This window comes from Hipposideros armiger, unplaced genomic scaffold, assembly GCF_001890085.2.
Source record: "Hipposideros armiger isolate ML-2016 unplaced genomic scaffold, ASM189008v1 scaffold_33, whole genome shotgun sequence".
Taxonomy (NCBI): domain Eukaryota; kingdom Metazoa; phylum Chordata; class Mammalia; order Chiroptera; family Hipposideridae; genus Hipposideros; species Hipposideros armiger.
In genome coordinates, this window is record NW_017731383.1 from 1,306,562 (window position 1) to 1,329,679 (window position 23,118).

Here is a 23,118-nt window from a genome sequence, read left to right on the forward strand (position 1 = left end):
TTACCCCGCCTTTCTCTCTGCATCCTTCCTCCTCCTCCAAAAAACATATCAAAGATGTCCATGGGGGAGCCAAAAGCACCACCTGCTCCGCCTTCTTTAATTGCCTGTTCTCCTCCTTTGTCATATAATTCCCTTTTCTTTCCATCAGAGAGCACTTCATAAGCCTGAGAAATCTGTTTAAACTTTTCTCCTTCATTTGGATTCTTATCAGGGTGGTACTTCAAGGCCAGTTTCCTGTAGGCCTTTTTCAATTCTTCCTGGGTGGCATTGGATTTGACTCCCAAAACATCATAGTAAGTGGTTTCTTTCACCATTTTTGACAGCCCGTGAGAAGGCCGAAGCCGGTGTGGGGGAACGGGAAGGAGCGCGTTGCTCTGCGCACCTGAGGCAGCTGCTGCTGCTCCGCTTCTCACCCAGGGTTCTGGAAAGTTCCCGTTCTTGCCACTTTCTGAAGCAGCTCTGAAGTCCTCTTTCGTGAGTGTCTTTAGTTGCACTGTCCTGGCTGCCTTGATGTACTGAATCATTCTGACTTTGGGGAAGAGCCAGAAGTCTCACGCTGACAGATCCGGTGAATAAGGTGGATGAGGACACACCGTAATGTTTTCATTGGACAGAAATTGTTGAACCACAAGCGCTGTGTGACATGGAGCACTGTCATGATGGGGAATGAAGTAAAGACACTCACGAAAGAGGACTTCCAGAACTGCTTCAGAAAGTGGCAAGAATGATGGGATAAGTGTGATCGAAGGGAGGAGGAGTATTTTGAGGAGTATTAATGGCAATGTGTCTTTTACTGTAATAATTTTTTATTTAAACATTCACCGTATTTTCTGATCAAATCTCCTAAAATGGTAGCGACCCCTACTGGGTTGCAATGACACTGCAGCTAAGCTCTAGTAAATAAAACTGCCCAAACCAAAAGAAATAACAGTAATAGCTTCCAGTGACTCTTCTCAACTGAATTTAGTAAAAAATCAAGTCTGATTTTCCCACAAGAGTCAATAAAAAAGTGAGCTCTGATTTAAAGAAGCCTACTCTCAAACCAGCATGCTACAACTTACCTATGCTAAATGATGAGTGACAGCTGCATTTTGTGACTGCAATCCTAATAAAAGCAAACATCCTCCCAAGACCCAACTGCACTGAACTCCAGCAATACAGAAAAAGCAGAAGCCAGAAAGAGCAAATGGGAAACCCAAAAGCTGTGTCTAAATGTCGTCCATACAGACTCATAAACGTTTCCTATAGTTTCAAAGCAGGCCCACAGCAGAGCTCTGAAAAATTACATGAGGCAGGAGCCGCCCCACCTCTGCTGTGGGAGGACTGTTTGGTTCCACGAAACTGAAGAGTAGTTTGCACGTAATAAAAAATTAATTGCTAATCTTCTAACTCAGCTGCCTCCGCGAATAGGACGGCATCGTGCTGCCTCCTCCAAGCTAACCCTCCCCCCCCGAATGATTACTGCCTTGCTCACCCTCGCAGAGCCTCCCCCACTGAACAGCAAACCCCCGGGGTCTGCAGAAGGTGTCAGCCCCCAGCAAAGGCCAGGTGGGCGGCCCCCACGAGGACTGGCAGGCCCTCCTTGCCGAAGTCCCGCTGGGAGCCAGCCGTCGGGTCTCAACAAGCTGACATCAGCTGATGGGCTCCCAGCCTGTGCATGCCTGATGCTGCTCAAGCTAAATGGACGGGCAGCTCCCCAAAAGAAGCCCGGAGTGCCAGCAGCAGGCTGATGTGCTCCGAGACGCAGCATCCAGCTGCATGCACCATGTGGCTGGCCAGATGGAGGGAGGTTATGGAGGCAGAGCCCACCATGTGCCAGGACCAGCCAAGCAATCCAACAAAGATGCCACAAACTCACCGGGTGACCTTGGCCAGTGAGCCCCTCTTGGAACCTCTGGTCCCTCCTCTGCCAAGTGGAGGTGACTCCTGGCCTCACGCACTTGAGTTGGGAGGAAGGGCAGGGGAGACACCAAGCAGGAACGGGATCTGCAAGCTCTCCAGCAGCTCTCCAGGGGACCCCTGCCTCGAACGCAGCCATCCTGTCGGCCGAGTGATGGCCTCTTCAGAGCAGGGACTGTCCTTAAACTCTGGAGCCTCCTGTCAGCCACCGATGTCCCGGCCAGAGAAGACATCTGGCCATCTGCCTATCAGCATCATTCAAACCCAGCAAACATACAATCAAGGTCTGTCTCTACCTAGTTAGGTGCTCCCTCCAAACGCGGCTGGGACATCTTCAACGGGCCCAGCCCAGAGGCTCCTGCCTTAGTCTCATTAAGCCCATCTGTCCACGTACTGTGAGGGCGGAGGCTGCGTTCTGTGACTCTATCCCCAGAGCCAGGCCGATGTCAAAGAATGGATACGTGAATGACGTTTTCCAAAATCACAGTCCTATCAACAGGTGCCTGGGGTCAGGAGGGCACAGGCATTGCCTGAAGAGGAAATGCAAGGGCAGGCTGGAAAGAGCCTGGCCTTGAACACACACCCCTAGCCGCGTCCAAGGGCCTGAGGGCAGGGAGAGCCACCACCTCCACTCTGACGTCCCTACAACTTAACTGACACTCCCAACTTTGCTCAGGGGCATGTCCCACTGAACCTGCTTGGGGGTGCCACCCCCGCCAAGCCTCGCAGACACAGGTGCAAACATGCGCACGCAGTCCCTTGGAAACGCTCCTCATTTAAAAGACAGCCCTGATAGCTAGCTGCGTGCTAAGAGCTGACTGAGGTCAGCACTTCCAAGATTACCATGGGAAACTAAATAATTCTGGGTTGTGCTGGAAACACAAAAATCCACTAGGGTCTCATCACCTTCCCTCTCGAGTTCCAAAGCCCAAGCCTTCATGAATGCCACACTGCCACGGCCCCACACACACACAGCCTCAGCGCCCTCTGCCTGGGGCAGGGCTCACTTGCTCTCTGGCCCACCCTGACCCCTTCTGACACCTCCAATCTTCAAAGACACGAATAAGTGACAGAACAGGCAGGAAGGTTTCTATCCAAAGTGAACACAGGTAGACCCAAAGAAAGTCGATGTCCCATCTCCCAGGAAGCGCGTGCCCAGTGTGCATCCCAAAGCCCCCTGTGCCACAGCCGGTAAACCACTTCAATGGCCGTCGAGAAAGACAAACGTCTCAGCATGGTCCCCGGACCCGCATGGGCAGGTGAGACGCTGGGCTGCTGTCCCCGCCTCTCGGCCTGCCCAGACGCCTCGGTCCTGTCCTGTGGTATGCTCACCCTTCTCTCCCGCCCACGGGCCTTGGCAGAAGCCTCCCTTTCTCACCGGGAGACACTGCCCCTCAGGTTTCAGCCCAGGGCGCTGTCCTCGGGGAAGCCTGCCCTCCCCGAGGTGATCCTCCTGGAAAGCCCCCGGAGCCCCCGGAGCACATGACACCTCTCTCCTGGCTCTGGCTACCCCCTCACACTTGTGTGTGATGCTTTCAAGAGCGTGTTTCTGCCACGAGGACAAGGACCATGTGCCAGGGCTGGCTGTGCCCAGGACACAACTACTGCCCTGTAAGGCCCCGGCTCAGCCAGACCTCCCTAGGCCCAGCACGCATTCTGCTTATGGGATCCACAGGCCACGTGTGATGGGGCAGACACTGGGGACCCTCAGCAAGGACAACCTGTGGCCTAGGAGTCCTACCGCCAATTAACAGACTAACATGATACAGGAGTACAACTTCCAGCAAAGGCTTCTAGGGCCATTCCACAGGCAAGAAATTAAGAAAACATACTGCCAATAAAGCAGATAGAATTATTGACCAATAAAAAGCATGCTTCCAGAGAAAAGGCCTCATTCCACTGGTGTTAATGAACAAGTCATTAAAGCAAGCTGGGTGGAACAAGGTTTATTTCCTCAGAAGTGCAGCTGACTGCACTAAATTAAGGATGGGGACTCAGACAAGTTCTCCCCCGCCCACCTGAGCTTAATCTGCCCAAAGTCCAACACAATTATGTCCTCCCCTGTGACAAGCCGTAACTGCGAGCACAGAGCTTTGTCTCTGCGAGCCCTCCCAGTGAATCACTGAACCTACTGATGGGTGGTCCTGGGGACCCCCCTAACTCAGGAGTGAGGGCAGTCTCCTGCACTGGCCCCTGGCTCAGCAATATCCATACCACAAAATACTGAGTGCCGTTACAAAGGAGCTCTCTGCTGATGTGGAATAGAGCGTGTTACTCAGAGCTACAGAACACGCATGTAAGCATCACAGCGGGGGTAAAGGAGGAAATGCAGCAGCACACGCACAGGCTCAGAGATGCGTAAAGCCCCTGGGACACGCACCGGAGGCTAGTGACGCTGGGGCCCCGCGGGAGGGAGGCCGATGGCAGAGGGTAGAGGAGGCCTCCTCCCTGGCTACCTGCCGTGTCTCCTGAATGCTGAGCCGTGTGAACCCCTCGCCTGTTCACAAGGCTTCTCCAGTCCCTTACAGATCTGAACTGATCGGGGTCTCCCCATGACTGCTTCCCAAAGGCCAGAGAACACCCCATCAACCTCCCTATCCCAAGGCATCACACTCGTGCCCAAAGATGCCTGGCCTCCGACTATGTCAGTGATGTCCCCATGAACAGATGTGCCCTCAAATAAAGACCCGCGTAGCAACAGGTCCCGCTCAAGACAACCTTCAAAACAGTGAAAATGCAGAATGCACATACATCAGAAAAATTCAGCAGCCTCAGGTGGTGTTAACCTGACACCCCCTACCCACCAAGTCTGACATATGTCACAACAAAACCGGACGGGAGAGCTTGGGAGGTTCGGGACTAATTCTATTGCCCAGAATCGGTGAAAGCTACTCACTACTCGCTCAGCAAAGCCACGCAAGGCCCCTGTCCACCCAGAATTCCCCCACACAAAGGGTGGGGCCACATGACACCACCCCGCCCCCGCAACTGGCAGCACACCCCATCTTGGCACCTCCCTTAGGCAGCCAGCTCATGCCATTTCCCTGCCCAGAACGCCCTCCCTACCCTCCCGCCTCAACGACAACCCACCTGCCCTTCCACACCTCCACCCGGCTTCTCAGCCCTCAGGCATGCCACCTCCACCCCTGCCGCCCAGCCACTACACCCACCCTCCCCACAGGACGCCATGGCCTCCCACGCCCTCCTCAGTGCCAGTGTTCCTCGGCTTACTAGACTGGAGGTCCTAGGGACAGGACGATGCTTGGATCTGTCAGCAACCAGCACCACGCAGCCTCCCAGAACCTCACCCAAAGCAGGACTCAGTCCAAGTCTGCATCAATTACCAGCGAGCCCCCCTTCATCCAGCTGCCATGAACTTGCAGGTACAGACAAGTGGTGAAGCAAGGAGTAAGGTCCACTCACACCACTTCTGGCCCAGCTGCTTTAGCACTAAGAGCGTGTAAGACTTCTTTATTTATAAAAAAGCACTCAGCTATTTCTGAAAGTTACTTTAACTGATTGTTGCAAAAGCTCTTCAGTTAATAAAAAAGGTAGTTTTAGGGCCAGCCAAGTGGCGCATTGGTTAGGAGTTGGCTTGGGACGCCAGCTCTGAGCGGCAGGGCCCCGGTTTGGATCCCACATGAGGGCCAGTGATGCTGCGCCCTCTACAGCTAAGATGGTGAACAACAGCTCGACCTGGAGCTGGGCTGCCGTGAGTCGCCGGCGACGGCGTAGGCTGCAGTGGGGCTGGCCAGCAGCTGGTGTGAGCTTTTGTGAGTCGCCGTGAGCTGCCGTCCAATAGCCAGTGAGTGACTGCCTCACCCGGGAAGAGAGCAATGATAATACCAACATGGGCCAGTGAAGCGACGTCCTCCACAACTAAACTGAGGAACAAAAGGACAACAACTTGTCTGTTCCCCTTCCCTGATTCTCCAACACTGTTCCCCTCCCCCAATTCCCCAATTAAAATAATTAATTTTTGAAAAAAGGTAGTTTTAATAACGCCACGCCAACCTGTAGCCCCCTTTTGATCATTTTTTTTAAATTTCCATTTAACAGGTAAAGGTTCCCCAACTCGCCCATGTGAGTTAAGTTTAAAAGTCTCCAATGCCGCAAGGTTGGGGACGTTAAAATACATGCCAAGTTCTTTCGAGCCAGCTACAATTAAGACCATACAACACACTGCTTTCCCTGGACAGCTAAATCTTCTCACCTTTCACGAGAGCAAGAGAGCAACCACCTGTGCCTCAGTTAACGGGCCACCAAGACTAGGCCAAGGACGCCCCATGCCGTGGTCAACACCCCAGGAAGGGCTGGAGCTGGAATGGATGCGTTCTGCCCAGTCAGCTCTGAAAGTCCTCAGGAGCGTCTGACACTGTATAAAACCCTTCCCATATGCACTCTATCTGAAATTTGGCAGTTCTGGGAGGGAGCTCAATGTGGCCCTCAGTGGTCATCTTGCTCAAATGCTGGGCTGCTGAGACAGGGTCCGGGCTGCCCAAAGCTGCAAAGGCCAGAAAGCGCAGAGACCAGACCCAAAGCCGAGGTCTGGTCCCTACCATGGGCCCACAGGACTGAGGAGTCTCAGAAACAGCAGCAGTCTCTGAACAGATATGCCGTCTCCAGTCCCAGCTACTGGTGGGTCCCGGGAGCTGAGGGTCCTCGAGGAGGTGCACACAGAAAGCAGCCTGTGAGAAGAGCACCCGCTATGAGAAGCCAGCAGCTCTCTGGCACCAGCTCCGGGCCCTTGATCTTGAAGCTCTCTGCTCTCCAACCTGAGGAGGGTCCATCAGATCAAAAGCAGCTTCCCATGCGTCCACCTCCCAGAACGGACATTCCCGAAACTCAGTGCGCCAGGCCCAGTGATGCGATGGACCAGACTCACCTGAGGGCTCGTTCCAGGGAGGGCTGATGAGCAGCTGAGCCTGGACCCGGCACCACAAGAGACGGCGAAGTAAGGGAAGGAGAAAGAAAGAAGCCAGGCTACCTCTTCCAAGAAACTACCCTTCGAGTCTGGTTGAGGGTCTTCTAGAAAGCACTTCTCTTCCATATTCCCTACCATGCTGTGAAGCCCGCAGCCCCAGGGCCTGCTCTGAGCACACACAGTCAGAGGAGACGGCGCTGTGCTCAGCCTGGGGTCTCCGACAGAGCTTCCCGCCCACCCAAACCCACCTGGGGCAAAGCCGCAGGGGCCAATGGGCAAGAGGGCGCCTGTCAGGTGCTGCTCCCTGCACACCTCGCCGCACAAATGCACTGCTGCCAGGGGGCAGGGGCCGGCCATCATGGCTGCTAACTCGCCGAAACCTCAGCAGGGTGCGGGCGATGGCGGGGCTGCTGCCCTGAGCCCCGGATGGGCTGCCGCTGAAAAATGACAGCTGTCAGGAAGCGCTCTGCTGTCCTTGTTTTCTGATTCCCAGGGGGGCACAACAGCATGGATAACACAGGGGCCTTGTCACAGAGGCCATGAAGCCAAGAGAGGCCCCACCCTAAGTCACCACCAACTAGACACAAATGTACCCAAGCAAGGTGGGCGTGACGCCCTCACTCACTCACCAAGCGTCTGTGAGACGCCCACTGAGCCCCAGGCACAGAGGCTCTAAAGACAAGCCCCTGCTCTTCATTCGCAAGTCTTCAGATGGAGAAGAACCAGTAAAGACAAACACAACTCCCAAGGCAGCCCGAAGCGGCCCTCAGCCACCAGGAGCGGTTGTTTAAAGGACCGCCAACACATGGGGACATGCGCTCCCGCTGTTGGCCTCCGTGGGGCTGGAAAGGGCTATAGAGGTCCCGGCCCTGCTGGCACACCCCCAGGGGCAGGGCGCTCACATCTCTGGAGCTGCAGGCGCCTGGGAACCCACACACCACCGATGTGTAGGCCTGAGGCAGAGCTGCACGTGGTTCAAGGCCCTCTCCAGCCCCTCGGCTCCATGACAACAGCTCATGGTGAATGAATGAATGAATGAATGAGTGAATAAATGAAGGAGCAATAAAAAGACACACAGCTGAGACCACCGAGGCACTAGTATGCAGACCAGAAGGAAGGGCCAGGCTCAAAGTACCCAGAATGTACATTTCCCCCTCCTCCCCCTCCTCCTCCTCCTCCTCCTCCTCCTCCTGTACCTCCAAAGAATAGCAAATGCGACCAATTAAAAGGGGCCGAGGCGCCTGACAGTTCAGCCACCTTCCCAAGCACCCACAGCGCTCCATGGATTGATCAGCCCAGACCCAGCTAATTAGAAATCGGGAACACAGTAGCTAGGGGAATAAAAGTGTCCAGCCTGGTCAATAAGATCCTTTCTTAGGAGGAAGTTATGCACGCCCACTCGCTGTCCTCCTAATTGGCCTCACACATCAGGGGAAACTGGTCCCCAAGACTTGTCATCTGGCCAGCCTACAAACGCTTTGGGGAAATGTCCGGGTCAGCACTTGTCAGTTCCTAACTTTCACTCCAGGTGATGGGTCAGCAGTTTCGGGGCGGGGGGCAGGGGGGGGTGCAGCTGGCAGGCTTCAGAGCCAGCAAAACCCACCTGCCTTTCAGCTCCCCCATGCCAGCACCCTCTGCAACCCCTCAATCCCATCCAAGCTGCACCCATCCTGACAGGTGTCATTACACCCTCCCAGCCTGACTGAAGCCAGGCCAGTCGCAGGCACAAAGGGACGGGGAAGGGGCCAAACCCAGAGCATCCCCACCACGAGCCAGCGATGTCCTCTCTGACATCAGGAGCTCGTGGGCAGAGGGACTCAGCTCGCATTCCAGGCTTATTTAGTGAGGTCCCTGCCCAGATGGACCACCAGGTGAACTCTGTAAAAGCCCAAGCACGGGAGAGCCCTGTGCTCCTCACTGCACGGCACTGCACTTTGAACCTCTGCAAAACCTCTGCAAGTGTCTGCCCAAAGCAGGTGACGGCGCATTCCCTGATGGGGACAGACAGGGAGGAGGACAGCGTTTCTGGAGGGTGACTTCTCACGATCTGTCGACTTCAAAGGCATGTATCTGTGGAGGTAAAAATCTTACTTCTAAGACTTTATCCAGCCAATACAGCCCTGCTTATTGGGGGGGGAAAAAACACCCACTGGAAACAAACTAAGTGTCCATCAACAGGGGACTGAGAAAAGTCAGTCCATCCACACTACAGAGCACCACACAGCTCCTTAAAATACTTGCGCACAGCTTGTCTGTGATGGAGCCCAAACACTGTCAGAAACCAACGGGAAAAACACTATGCAGAGCAGTATTCCAGCAGGACTGCCTCCGCGAGGGGTGCACCCACGTTCCAGAAAGACACAAGAATTCACCAGGCACTGTGGAGAAGGATGGATGGGGAGACAGCAGTCTCACCCGGCCGCCCACCTCTGGGGAGAGCCATCAGTCCCATTCTCTGAGAACGGCCCCCTGGGCAGCACTGGGCACCTGTGACGGTGGCCCAGGAGCTGGGACACAGGGCCCCCCAGGCGAAGCGCCCTTTGTGGAGCCTGCCAACCGTGCGCCTGCTCCCTTCTGTCTTCGTCAACCCCACGAAATCACTGACCTCTCGCAGCCCACACCTGGCATTCCCTAAGTCCCCAAGGTCCAGGCAAACTGGCAGACAGCCTGGCGGGTCCCTGCTGCCCACAGGCCTTTGACAAGTTCAGGGGAGGGTTCCTTCCCAAAACAAAGGCTGCAAAAGGCACCCCATGCACTCGCAACTCGTCCAAGAGCCCTCTGGGGCTTTTCCTCACCTCCCCCCACCCCCATCACCACAGCAACCCCTCAGGGCTCTTGGCCCAGCATGACTGAGGGGTAACGCGCGTACAGGGTGCAGACACCTGGGCAGCAGCTGTCACTACTGAGTCACAGGCGACCTCCAGCACCCGTGAGGGTCCCTCCTGCCCCATTCGTACCCCAGCCTGAGACCTGAGCAGCCTCTCATCTGCTGTCACTTCAGGTCAATTTTGCCTTTTCTAAAATTTCAAATAAGTGGCACCATATAGTGTGAACTCAATGTGTTTGGCTTCTCCCACTCAGCAAAAGATTCGTTCGCGTTGTTTTGCAGCAGCAGCAGCTGTCTATCCCTTTTTATTGCTGCGTCGGATTCCACTGTAGGAACGCCGTAGTCCATTTACGCATTCGCCTACCAACGGGCACTCCTGTGTTTCGTGTTGCAGCTATTATAAAGACGGCCACCATGAACATGCAGAAACCGGTCTGCGAGGTCACACGTTTCCATCTCTCCTGGGCAAATGCCAGGAGTGGAGCTGCTGGGCATTCTGTAAAGGCCCAGAAAGCTGCCGGCCGGCCCCAAAGTGGCTGCGTCGTTTTCCACACGCGTGGGCCCTGGGGAAGTCCCAGCTACCCCACATCTCCGCAGCTGGCGTGGTCAGTCCTCGTTTCTGCCATCCTACTGGGTCAGCAGTGCGTCCCCGTGATCTTACCTTGTATTCCCTTGATGAAAATGGTGCCGGCATCTCTCACTCCTTGTTTACCATTCGTCTATCTTCTTTTGTAGATATTTGCTCAAAGTCTCTTGCCCGTTTTTCCGAACCTGGTCCTCTTCTTACTGATCTGGAAGAATCCTTTATATGTCGTGGACATAAGGCCTCAGTCACACATATGCATTGCAAATATCTTTTGGTCCATGGTTTGCCTTTTCTTTTTCTTAAATCTCTTGAGCGCAAAACTTTTTAATTTTGATGGAGTCTAACTTATCATTTTTTTTTTGCCTGTATGGTTGAATTTGTTGTGTCCTAGGAACTCTGCCAAAGCTTCCAGAAGTTTTAGTTTCTACATTTAGGCCTACGCACCACTGAGTCAAGCTGTGTACAGCACAAGATCTCCTCAGGTGTGCATACAGTCACCCGTTGTTTCAACGCCACTGGCTGACAGGACTCTCCCACTGAGTCACCTTGTCACCTCTGATGAAAATCAATCGACTCTCTGCTCTTGGGTTGTTCCTGAACCTTCTCTGTCCCCCTGATTAACAGGTCTCTCCTGACACGCTGCTGCCCTCCTGACTAATGCAGTTCCCAGTGTCTGCATCAGCCCTCAGAAGCCCTGTAACCTGTTCTGCTCCAAACTGTTCTAGCTCTCCTCTTCTAGGTCCTTGCATTCCCCCAGAAATTTTAGAATCAGCTGGTCGATTTCTGCCAAAGCAGCCTGCTGGGACTTTGATTGGGACTGCACTGAATGTATGGATCGAGTTTAGCAAACTGACATCTTAACAGTATTGACTTTTCTAATCCATGAACACAGTGTCTCTCTCCATTTATTTATATTACTATTAGGTTACCTTTAATTTCCCTCAGCAACATCTTATAGTTTTCAAGGTACAGATCTTACACATATTTTGTTAATTTATCCCCAAGGATTTCATGTCTTTTGATGCTATTATAAATAGTATGTACTTCCAACTGTTCGCTGCCAGTATGTAGAAAGCCAAACTATTTATGTACATTGTGTCCGTACCCTGTGAACCTGTTAAACTCAGTTCTGGTGGCTTATTGATTGTCTGGGATTTTCCACATAGATAATTACATCATCTCAAGCAGAGACACAGGTTTCTTTCTTTCCTCACCTCCCTGCACGGGCTAGGACCTCTGACCCTGCGGACTAGGAGCGCGCGTCCAGGCGGCCTCGTCTCTCACCAGCGTCTCATGCTGGCCGCAGGGGCATCTGGAGGAAGCTCCCTCCTACTGCGAGTTTGCTAAGAGGTTTTAATCACGCACGGCTGTTGAGTTGTTACAAATGCTTCTTCTCCATCTACTGGCGTGATCACATCCCCCCTTCCCTCTACTAAACAGTGAGCTGTATTAACGAATTCTGTGAGGATCAGCACCCTTGCATTCCTGGGATGAACTCACTTTCGTTCCATTTGTCCGATCGGCCTCTCTGTTACCCCTCCTTCTCAGCGCCCCAGGTGTGCTGCCCAGGTTGACACCGACACGTAGAACGTGCTTCCTGACATACACTTCCATTCGGTACCTTATCATTCCCGACGGACCACACCGCTCACAGCTCCGCACACTGCGGCTAAGTCCCTCAAGCCACTTTCAAAGCCCTAGGAGATCGTCCAGACACTGAACTCGCCCACTCCTCCCCACCAGGGTCCCGTCCAGCACACAGGCCCCTGTCATCCATCCCCAGCACTCCCTCGTACCCATGACTCTCTAAGTGCTGAGAGTCAACCTGCCTCCAACCCACGTGACCCGTGTGCTGGAGATAAGGTGACAGGCAATCCCAAGGGCGCACAAGCTTCTCTGGCAAACGACGGAACTCGGCCCAAGAGGTCTCTCTGTAGGTTTCCACTGGTTACCCACCAACCAACTCACCCACCTCCCTCTTCCAATATCTCTGGACTCCTTGGGGTGTAAGAAACACCAAATCTGGAGAAGGGTGACCACTGTCCTGCCATGGGGACTCTTTGGGGGTTTTGGTCTCTCCGGGTGATAGAACTGATCTCTGTTGCGACTGATCTCTGGGAACCCAGGAGAAGCCGCAGTCCCATCCACAGAGGAGCACCCTCGCAGAGGACACACGGTCACAGACCCCAGGTGCTTAAGGGGTCTGGTCAAAAACAGAGTAGGTGTGGGACAGTCAACAGTGGCCCGCTGGCCACCCAAAGGCAGGCAGGAGCTGTCAGACCACAGGCTCCCACATCCCTGCACAACCAAACCCTGCTTTGGGCAAGGAAGTCCCATGGTGGACAGCAGTGGGCCGGGAAGAGCTGCAGGCAGCAGGCCTCGCCCAGAAATGCAGACATGTGCAGCCCCAGGGAGCAGCGGCTCCCCAGGTTGTGGGGAGCCAGGATCACCAAGGGGGATGTGCCACCTAGTGGTGGCAGCTCTCAGAAACCCACGGACACACTGGGCACAGGCAAGAGCCTGGAGTCATGACAGGCCCCAAATGAGTGCCTCAGTCCCCAAACTGGCAGTGCCTTGCCTAAAGGCCAAACAGACTCAAACCAACCAGGCCACGCCAAGACGCCCTCCCCAGCCCCCCAAACTTCTTCCAGGCCATCTGCAGACCCCAACTTACAGGCGTCAGTTAGAGCTGGCTGATCACACGTTGGGGGAGTGGGCCGCTGAACTAGCACGCAAAGTCGTGTGTCTACATGTACTCACATGCAGTCGTACGTTTTCATGAGGTAAATGTTTTCATGGGGCCTGTCACGACTCTCAGAGATCCATGATCCCTGGTGAGAAACCAATGTTCTAGAAAAGCCCTTAGATTTACAGATGTAGAACCTAAGGCATAAAAGAAACCACACAATACCTGGGGGCCACTCTGGGGCCAGGCAGATGTCTACCCAGAGTTCAGGAGGGTCTGAGGCAGCCCCATCGTCTCCCCTGCTGCACTGAACCCCCAAGGGTGACGAGGGGCATCCAGCCTAGACCCACTCCTGACAGACCACCCCTCAACCACCCAGGACATCGGCCCCCCCAAAATAGTGCCCTCTCTCCCTCTCACGTCCCTCCTGCAGGGACCCCACGCTACAGCGGTGCCCACCACCCCTTCCCTCTGCCCATTTCCCACCCCACATCCAATGTCGTAAAACAAGGGCTCCTCCAAGACGCCCCCACACTCAGAAAGCTCTAAGAAATGCCCAAAACACGGCAAAGAAAGAGAGGCAGCCCCACCCTCACAGTAGTCTAGGTCAACCCAAGACTCAAGTCCAGCGCATGGAGAGGCTGACCCACGGGGCCTGGCTGCAGCCCAGGGGTCTGCACTTGGGCCAAACTCTCTAGGTGACGCCGCTGCCGTCCACGCTCACACAACAAGTCTGCGACCTGCCGCCTGTGAGACGACACTCATACCCACTTAAGTGGAGCACAAGTGGCCCGCAGTGAAGGCCTGCCCCAAATGCCCTAGTGGGGACAGGAAAGGTGAGGAGCTGAGGTCCCCAAAAGGCCCCCAGAGGTGGCCCAGGCACAACCGACCACAAAGCACAAGGAAGAAAACCTGCCCTGACAGGGGCCCCAGGAGCCGAGGGCTGTGAGGACGTGCCACCTGCTTTCCGGAAGGCAGCCTCTGGCTGCTCAGAGGGACGCCCCCACTGCCACTCTGCAGTTCCTGAGGCTCTTCCCAAGAGCACGGTCATGTTTCGCCTCCACACGCACCATGAGGAAAGCACTGCACTCCCTTCCCAATGACGGGAAACTGGCCCAGAGCAGTGGACTTGAAGAGGGGCACCCTCGCCAGAGGGAGGGCAGGCCGGGACCCCAGCCTCTGCTACCCCGTCTATTTCCGACCACAAAGGCAGGCCCCTCCTTTCCTGTCCGGCCCCCACCTCTGCCAGCCCTCCGGACCACCCCCTTCTTCTCCTGTCCCCGGGCCCAGCCACTGCAGGCGATGAGTGAGCACACAGCACGCACGAGCAGGAGCCCGCCCAGACACTGCCAGGAGATGCCGCCCCAGCTGCCAGTCAGTCTGCAAACGCGGCTCACACGCATGCCGGCCCTGCTCAGGGGCCTCAGGTTTGGAAGTGGGACCAAAAGGGCTCGAGGAGCAGCTGCACTTCCCAGCAGGCCGAGCGCCGACCTGCTGGCCTGACAGAGGCAGAGTGCGTGTGGCACACACGGCCCTCAAACGCTGCGGCAGGCGGGTCTGATCAGACACAAGTGGGCCTCTGATCGCCCACACAAGAAAGAAGTCACGGAGGTTCCTCTTCTGACGAGTGGCCCTGGGAGCAGGACGAAAGCTTTCCCGGGAGTTAATAAGCCCAGAGAACAGGAGGAAACACAAAACATTCAGGTCCTGCTGGGGCCGCCCTACGTGAGTCGGGGTTCTGCAGGTGCAGTTCAAGAGGAAACAGCGGCCTCATGTGTCCTCCGTGACTCAGCGAGGCAGAAGGAAAAGGAAGAGGCATTTGCAAGTGACGGGCAACTGGAGTCAATGCCGACTGGAACAGTCACAGGCTCCAGAACCAGCAGTCGACGGTGTAATTACAGCACAGCTCTTTAAAGAAGGTTCTCGTTCTTGGCCCCATTTCCCGCAAAGACAACCACGAAGCTAGTTTTAAAATCATGCAAGCAGGTAAAACAACAAAAGGCCCTTCGAACACCAGAGGCCCCGTGCCCCAGGCTCCAGGACTCACCCAGAATGATCAGCCTTCCGCCAGCACCCACCCCACCCTGGAGCGCCCAGGCAATGCCAGAGCTGCCGAGGCAGAGGCAGTGTGCAGGGGGACCGGGGCAGGCAGCAGCGGAGCAACGCGGGACAGGCCGTGTGAAGATGCCCGTCCTGCCCCCCAGAGAACAAGGCCCCACTCTGCATCCTGCCACACCTGCTGGCACTAGACCAACAGACAAGCTGGGGAGGCTGCTGCAGGGGCCTGACAGGGACACAGTCCTGTTTTTACCCCTAACAGCTCAGGTCATCGGCACGCATCACAGGTACCTAACAGGAGTGGATCCCCCAGAAGACGGCCTCCTCACAGACACACCAGAGTCCTTAACAAAGCCAGCCACGCAGCGCAACCAAATGCCCACCACCGGCTGGCTGCGAACCCTCCGATGTGTTTTCCCGCAGAGCTCATTTACTGCGACCTCTGTCATTCGCTAGTGGGCCTGACAATGCACTCAGCAGCACTCGGGGTGGGGCCAGGAGGTGGAGTGCGAGGAAACTGTAGCACGAGGACAGGCTGCTGAGGGGCAGCCTTCATACCACGGCCCGCTGGTGACCAGTCCTGGGCAGGAGGAGCTGGACCAGGCCGAGAGCCCTCAGTGCCCCTTCAGCCAGTGCACCCCAGGCTTCCGGCCCTCCCCCGCTTCCGATTCAAATACTTGAGCAGGGAAAGGCACTGCCTCCCATTCCCCTCCCACTGCGAAAGTACCTCATTACATCAGCGGCCTGCGCAGGAAGCTTCCCCAGCAGCCACGGGGGGGAAAGTGGGGAGGCGGGCCCATTCTGGGGGGGACACCAAGGCACGCGCGCCCTCCGCCTACCTGATGCTCAAGCCCGTGGTCTGGTCCAATCTCTCCCAGCTCTGCAGCTTTGCCAGCAGCCTCTGAAAAGACACGGAAGGTAGAACACGGAGCAGCATGTCCCCATCACCTTCGGTGCAAGGACTCCATAGCCCTCCTGCTGTCCCTCTTCACCCCGAATCACAGCGGCTGTCCCTCACCGGCCGTGCGCACACTGACCCCCACACCCAACATCATCACACGAAACTGACATGATGATGACACTACATCTCCCCAGTGCTGTGAAGGAGACTGCCCTTCTCTCTGAGCTAAAACAGCAAAGCTGAGTCCGCTCCAAAGCAGACAGGTCACTTCCGGTCTCGGCAGCTACACCGCACACTCACACCTCACTTGCTCCCGGAGCCGTAAGTTCTATAAGATCCCAGCAGGCCACTGAAAGGAATGTGGGGCTGGGGGAACCAGCCTCCTGGATGGTCCTGCAGTCGTCTGCACCCACAAGCCCTGGCTGCCTCTCACCCCATCTTTAGGTGCTCCTCAGGACACCAACCCTTAGGGCAGATCAACAAAGCCTGAGAGCCAAATTCGTCACAACTGGCGTGGCTGACCAACCAGTTCCCGTGGCCCCACAGCAGGAGACAGCCAGCCCTAAAGAACGGGGTGGTGGTAACGCCCACAGGCCGGCCCACCCTCATATGTCACACACCTGCCCACACTGACCCCTACCCCAGGAAGCCCTGTGAGTCTCACTGCCCATCTAGAACGTAAGCGTGTGCCTCCTGTCCCCGCCGCCCTGAGCCAAGCACAGCGCTCTGAGTGCGTCCGTTCCATCACACGTGTATCTCCTGAGCCCCATCAGTGCCAGGAACACGCTCAGTAATTTTGTCACTACAGCCGATGCTGCTATTCCTGATCACACAGGTGAACAGAGAGGTTAAGTAACTTGCCCAGGGTCACACAGCCAGCAAACATCCATGGCAGGATTTTAAACTAGGCAGTGTGATTCTACAGCCAAGATCTTAACCAATTTGAAAATACACTATGTCCAGAGAAGAAACTGCTCTGCTCCGGAGGTGTCTTTTCAGGTAAGTTCCTACAAGAGCCAACATCTGAGAGGAGCCCTGCTCACGCCCGTGGTGCCTCAGGCTGGCAGTGAGCCTCCTCGTGGGCGGAAGTCATTGTCCAGCCACAGAGGGCTCAAGGGCCAAACAGGACCTCAGCGGTATGCGGCAAGGAGACAGCACTCAGCACCATTCAAAGGCGGCGGCTGGTCCCAATGGGCGGGGCAGCTGACACGCACAGAAGATGGGGAGTTACTTGTAACTTTACACTCTTACCAGACTCTGGGAATAACTGGGGAGTGGTGACACGGTTCTGCCAGGCAAACCAGAGAGGTGAGGCCATAAAGGGCACCTCAAAGAAGTCGTGCAGGACAGGAAGGCCCTGGACCAGGAGGCCTAAGTTCTGGTCCAAATCATGTGTACTCAACAAGATGGAGAGCTTCTCTGAACCTCAGTCTCATGTACCCAGAGGACCAGGATGTTTTCAGCACTGACATCCTACGGCCATCTCTACGTTGTCGCACAAAAAGCCACCTACAGTCCCATGGAGACACAGGCAGGAGAAACTTAGCTCAGGGGCCCCTTCAAGTCTGTGAGTGGGAACGACGTTTCTTTCAGACACCGCTTGCATCAGTCTTCCTACTGCTGCTGAGTGGCTTAGAACAGCACAGATTTACTGCCTAACAGCTCTGTAGGTCAGATGTCCAACCACAGGGCCCTCGCTGGGCTCCAGTGAGGTGGCGGCAGGGCTGGTGCCTTCTGGAGGATCGGCGGGAAGGATCTATTTCCTTGTCTTTTCCAGCTGCTAGAGGTGCCCACGCTCCTGGGTTCATGGCCCCTTCCTCCACCTTCAATGCCACCAGCAGCAGCAGGTGGACTCCTTCTCCCAGGGTGACATCGCTCTGACCTCCCCCACTGCCCTCTTGCACATGTAAGAACCTGCAATCACACTGGCCCACCCGGAGAACCCAGGGAGTCACCCTACCACAGGCCAGCTGACCAGCACCCTTAGCTCCCCTCTGCCACCTAAGATAACAGGTTCACAGTTCTGGAGATCAGGACGTGGGCGTCTTTGGGGGCTACCATTCTGCTCACACCAGCACAGCAGCTTCCATATTTGACGGGACCAGCGGGAATGTAGGACTGACACATCGAGTCCTCTAGACAGACAGGACACCCGGCAGAGAACACCTCACCGGTTCACGCCCTTACCTCCTTCTCCAGCTCCAGGTCAACCAAATTTTCCTGCATCTTCTCCTGGCGCCCCAGCTTCCGCTGCAGCCCCTCCACTTCTTCCCTGAGCAGCCCGTTGGTTTCTTGCATCTCCCTGCCAGGGCCAGAAATGCAGTCATTCAAACAGCCACATATCCTGGGGATGAGTCCAGGAGCCCCAACTGTACACTCTCACAGTTGAGCTCTAACCCCGGGAGGCGCCCACCCGGCGCCCGTGCCCGCCTCACCGCAGGTAGGCGTTATCTTCCTTCAGCTGCTTCAGCTCCCGCTCCATCTTGGGCAAACGCACCAGCTCAGACTTCATGTTCTTCACAATCACAGCATCCTGTTCCTGCAGCGATAGCTTCTGCTCCATATCCTGATGGAGGCCAGGGACAGAGAGGAGAGAGTCACGGACACCCAGCTGCCCCGAGTCCCCTCCCGCGGAAAGCCTGTCCTGCCTGCACCCCATGCCTGTGCTGGTCCTCAGCGTTCCCTTCCACAGCGGCACCCACGGTGCATCGCAGGAGTGTCATGTGCTACGCAGTGCTGCCCTCGGGGGCAGAAGCCTAGTGCACATCTGGCACAAGGACACTTAGCGAAGGCTCCCTGAATAAACATACCAGTGAAACATCCACCTCCTCCCATGCGAGGCCTGTTTCTGTCACTCTCACACACACACACACGTGACAACTGAGCCTCTTCCATAGTGAGGACAGTTTTTCTATTCCATCTCTAGTCCCCTTGGGACACAATGGAGACCGCTGGCATCCATTAGTGACAAGTCACAGAATAGGCTCAGTATGAGACCAGGACCAAATCGGTCAGTCATTCAACAAACACTAATGGAGTCCATCTCTGTACCAGGTACTGGGTCAAGTAGTAGGGACAGGGTGACACAGAAAACAGATGAGGTCTCTGCAAGAAAGAGCTTACAGTCTGGTGGAAAAGACAGGCATCTGGTGGTACAGGCAAGTAAACCCTGAGAAGCGGGCCCAGGGCTGCAGACAGAACAAGGAGCAAGGAAGAGATGACAGGGACATGTGACGTGATGAGGGCCGATGGGGAAGGGTCAGGAGGACGGACAGGTAAGCACTGCAGCCGGACCAGCACTGAAAGACCACAGGCCAGAGGGAGAGGCGAGTCTAAAAACCGACACGGCGAGCACAGTTGGAGAGGGAGGCAGATAAGGCAGAGCTGCGAGGCCACAGCAGCCAGCTCCCAGGGCAGGCGCGGTGTGGACCTGACTCTCAGGGCGGTGGGCAGCCGGCCCAGGGACCTGCAGGCACGGCCTCCAGGCAGTGTCCTCCTTCCCCCGTGAGGCTGCACGGCCTGAGCCTGTCAGGGTGACCTGCTCTGAGACACGGCTCAGCCACACCAGCTGCGCGGCCTCTCCAAGCCAATTTATCACCTTCACAGCACTTGTCCCTACTCGACTTGTACTATTTACTTTCTTCCTCCTGTGTGTGTTTTCTGTCTTCATCCACTAGAAAGTGAGCTTCCTGGGAGCAGAAATATGACCCCTATTCACTGTGGCATCCCTAGCAGCTAGCACAGACCTGGCATACAAGGAGACAATCAGTGCAAATGGCACAGCAGATACAGGCAGCAACTGTCCCAAATGCCTCCAAGCACGCCCAGCTCAGCAACACCTACAGGTGGCAGGAGGGCTGAGACCACTGCCAGGACGCCTACCAAAACAGGACAGGGCTGCAGCAAAGCGACTCACCTTGATCCTCTGCTCCTGGTCTGCCCTCGCTTCTTGGCTGGCCTGCAGTTCCTGAATCTTCTGGTTAGCTTCCTGCCACTTTCTATTCAGAGAAAAGTATAAACCATGCAGAATGTGGTATGTGGTGAGGCCGACAATTCCTCTCACTCTAAAAGTTCTCCAGTGTAGACACAGGCATGCACACCCACATGCACTTGTGCGCACACACACACACGTGTGAACACGCACTCACACCCACATGCATTCACCGTGCACATGCTCTCACACCCACTCTTACGCACATGCGTGCGCACACATAAATGCACGTATGCACACTCGCACATGCATACCCACATGCACACACATGCGCGCACACAGTCACACATACTTGCATGCGCACACACACAACCCCGACCACGCGCTCCCTGCAGGGACAGCTCCAGAAGCCCGGCCTCCAGCCCCAGCCAGAGGCCCTGTGGCCTCAGTCTCCTCCCCAGAACAGGGTGGGTGGCTGAGTCCAGACCACCTGCAGGTCCCTTCTCCTCCCTCCGCATAGCTGCTCACAGCTGCAGCCTCAGCTGGCCCCGTTACAGCCACAGCCGAGGACCCACTGGGCAGCCACAACTCTCCTTAGACAGCATCTGCCAGGACAAAGGCCAAATTCTTCGGGAGAGTATTCCTTCCTTTGACCTCGTCTCCGCGAGTCCTTTCACACTCCCTGCTTTGCTGCTCACAAAACTGCCTGCCGGGACTGTCCTTTACCACCCACCTCCCCCGCCGCAGGAGGCGTCCGCCACACACAGCCTCGACAGCCTCACTCAAAGCTAACGTCTTCTCTGGAAGCTGCCCCTTCTCATTCGCAGGACTTTGTAAATGCCACTCTGTTCTGGCACTTCCGGTCCTGGCCTCAGGGTCTGCCCCCTGACAGCCTGTGCATGGCAGGAGGGCATCGAAGGATGCCTGCCGATCCTCAGAGGCTGGGTGCTCACCCAGCAGAGGGCACGGGACAAGCCTGGGTCTCCCTGTTCCTGATCTTCTGCACAGTCAGCTCAACACACGCCCGCGGGCTCCAGGCTAACTCTGGGGCCAAGGAAGGCAGGCGCCCCTGGCACAGGAGAACCCCCACCTCCACACTCACTCACCGGTGCTGCAAGTCCAGCTGCTCCCGCAGCTCCTGCTTCTCGGACTCCAGGCCCTTCAGCCGCATCTCCTGGTCCATCACAGTCCACTGCAGTTCTGAGATCCTGCCCTTTAACTCACTGATGGTCTGAAAGCAAACAGGACAGACCGGTCACTGAGGCCGGTCACTGAGGCTGCTGGCACGAATGCGCCTGAGCCTCCCACAACACAGAAAAGGACAAACGCCCTCACAAGAGCCTGTCCCACCCGTCCCACTCCCGAGGGCAGGGACAGAGCCATCCTCTCCTTCAGAGAACATGACCAGACATTACCCCAACCGAGCCCCAGAGCACCAGCCCAAGCCCACTCTGAGTCTCCCACAAGCTAACAGGAGAGACTGAGTCATGGTGACAGCAGCCTCAGAAGCAAGAACTGCTGCCGGCCCAAGCGAGCCCAGGCCTCACACCCCCATGACATCCCCTCCCATGAAGCGTCCACACGCCCCATGTCCCATCACCTTGGGCCCTCGCTCGTCCCCGGCGTGCTCTGCACAGCTCTCCCTCCAAGCCACCCTCGTCTCTCAGCCTGGAATTCCGCCCCTAACCCCCCACACCATGCCACCATTCCAGCTACATGCCCAAAATGCCACCTGTAAGCCACAGCCCGGTGCCCCCAAGAAGCCAGGCATGGGGGACTGAGGCTGTCCTCAGAACGACACCACGAAAGCCACACCAGAATGCCATGGAGACTGAAACGCTCCCAGGCCGGAAGTGGACGAACGGCAAGCTGAGGCCCAGGGGGCCGCCCAGAGCACAGCCTCCAGGACAGCAAGCCCACTCGACATTCATTCAGAGGTGGAACCACCAGCCTGAGCTCGGACTGCACCCACCAGGCAGCCTTAGGGGACTACACTGCCCTTGTGGCTTTCCTAGGGGCAGCGGGCACACCGGTCAAACCAACAGGAAAGGCTGGCCCACTCAGAAGGGTCATGTAAATCACCCCTCGGAAATGTGGCCACATCAGCCTCTGGGAGCCAGATGTCAACCCGAGGGACCCTACAAGCGAGGGCGAGAAGACGGACTGACGACTCACCCCAGTGAGTGACACATGGCATCCCTGGGGGCACCCTCTGCAGACAAGGAGGCCACCACACTCATTCATCTGTCCAATTTGGGGCTCATTTAAACGCATCAGCACCGTCCACCCCACGTCCTCCGGGGAAGGCTGACACAGGCATCCACGCCTCCAGCCCCATCCATCTGTGCAGTCTGCTTTATTGCTTTATTACACTGACTCCCAGTCTGGGAACCAAAAGAGAATGAAGGTACTAAAATACGTTCAACAATGAGCATGTGCTTGAGAAGTCTTCCTTCCTGTACTCAGAAAACGCACATGGCGCCAGGCACTGTGTGGGGTGGGACCCTGGGATCAGCCAGCCCCCAGGGACGACAAAGGCTATAGGGGGTCCAGGCCATCGGTGAGTGGCCAGCAAAGGAGCAGGGCACCGTGACAAGAGAATACACTTGGGGAGCAAGATGGGGGTGCAGGATTATGACTTTAGACCGAGTGTCCAGGGAAGCTTCTCCAAGGAGGAGGACAGTGACATTCGTCGTCCTGCATCCCACCCGGCCACAACCTTTCCCACACGGGGCCCCATTCGGCATCCTCTTTGCAACTTTTGTGGCCAGGGTCCCCTCCCCGCCCTGCATGAACAGCGTGCGGCACTCATCTCCCCGGGGCCCACACCTGCCTCCAGAACTCGGGCCCAGGACGAGCACAGACCAGCGCACAAAGGACGGGAGGGGGCCTGTCTTGAGGTCGATGCTGGCTCCTCTCCTGCCAACATCCACTCAGAAGACGGATGTGGAAACAACCCTAACATGCTCCCCAGTGGTGCCAAGGCAGAAATAGCCTGGGGCCCGCTTCCGGAGCTCTGCCACGCAGACACAGAATAGCAATGATCACACCCCCGCCTCCCCAGCAGCGTTTCATCGTTCTTCTTGCAGCACCTCTGATCCTGAACTGCACAGCAAAGGGGCAGGGAAGGTCAGAAGAGTCCAATTTCCACCAGCATCAACGTTTCGGTTCTGTTGCGAAGACTTACACAACCTCCAGCTGACAGAGACAGTAAGGGCAGCACAGCTCGCCTGTGCTCTGGTTTCAAAGCTACTCTCAGATGCTAGCAGACCTTGCTAGCAGTCAAAGAAATGCAAATCCAGAGGT

At 56.1% G+C, this 23,118-nt stretch overlaps 1 protein-coding gene across 1 annotated transcript in view; it reads right to left on the reverse strand.

Moving 5' to 3' along the window:
* Positions 1 to 23,118, reverse strand: part of MAD1L1 (mitotic arrest deficient 1 like 1) — a 264,103-nt gene that overhangs the window by 230,605 nt on the left and 10,380 nt on the right. The window contains exons 3-7 of the mRNA XM_019637417.1: positions 20,919 to 21,043; positions 19,798 to 19,879; positions 18,317 to 18,447; positions 18,069 to 18,183; positions 15,820 to 15,881 (exon numbers count right to left, since the gene is read on the reverse strand). Coding sequence (XP_019492962.1) covers positions 15,820 to 15,881; positions 18,069 to 18,183; positions 18,317 to 18,447; positions 19,798 to 19,879; positions 20,919 to 21,043 — 515 coding nt within the window. The remainder of the gene's footprint in view (positions 1 to 15,819; positions 15,882 to 18,068; positions 18,184 to 18,316; positions 18,448 to 19,797; positions 19,880 to 20,918; positions 21,044 to 23,118) is intronic.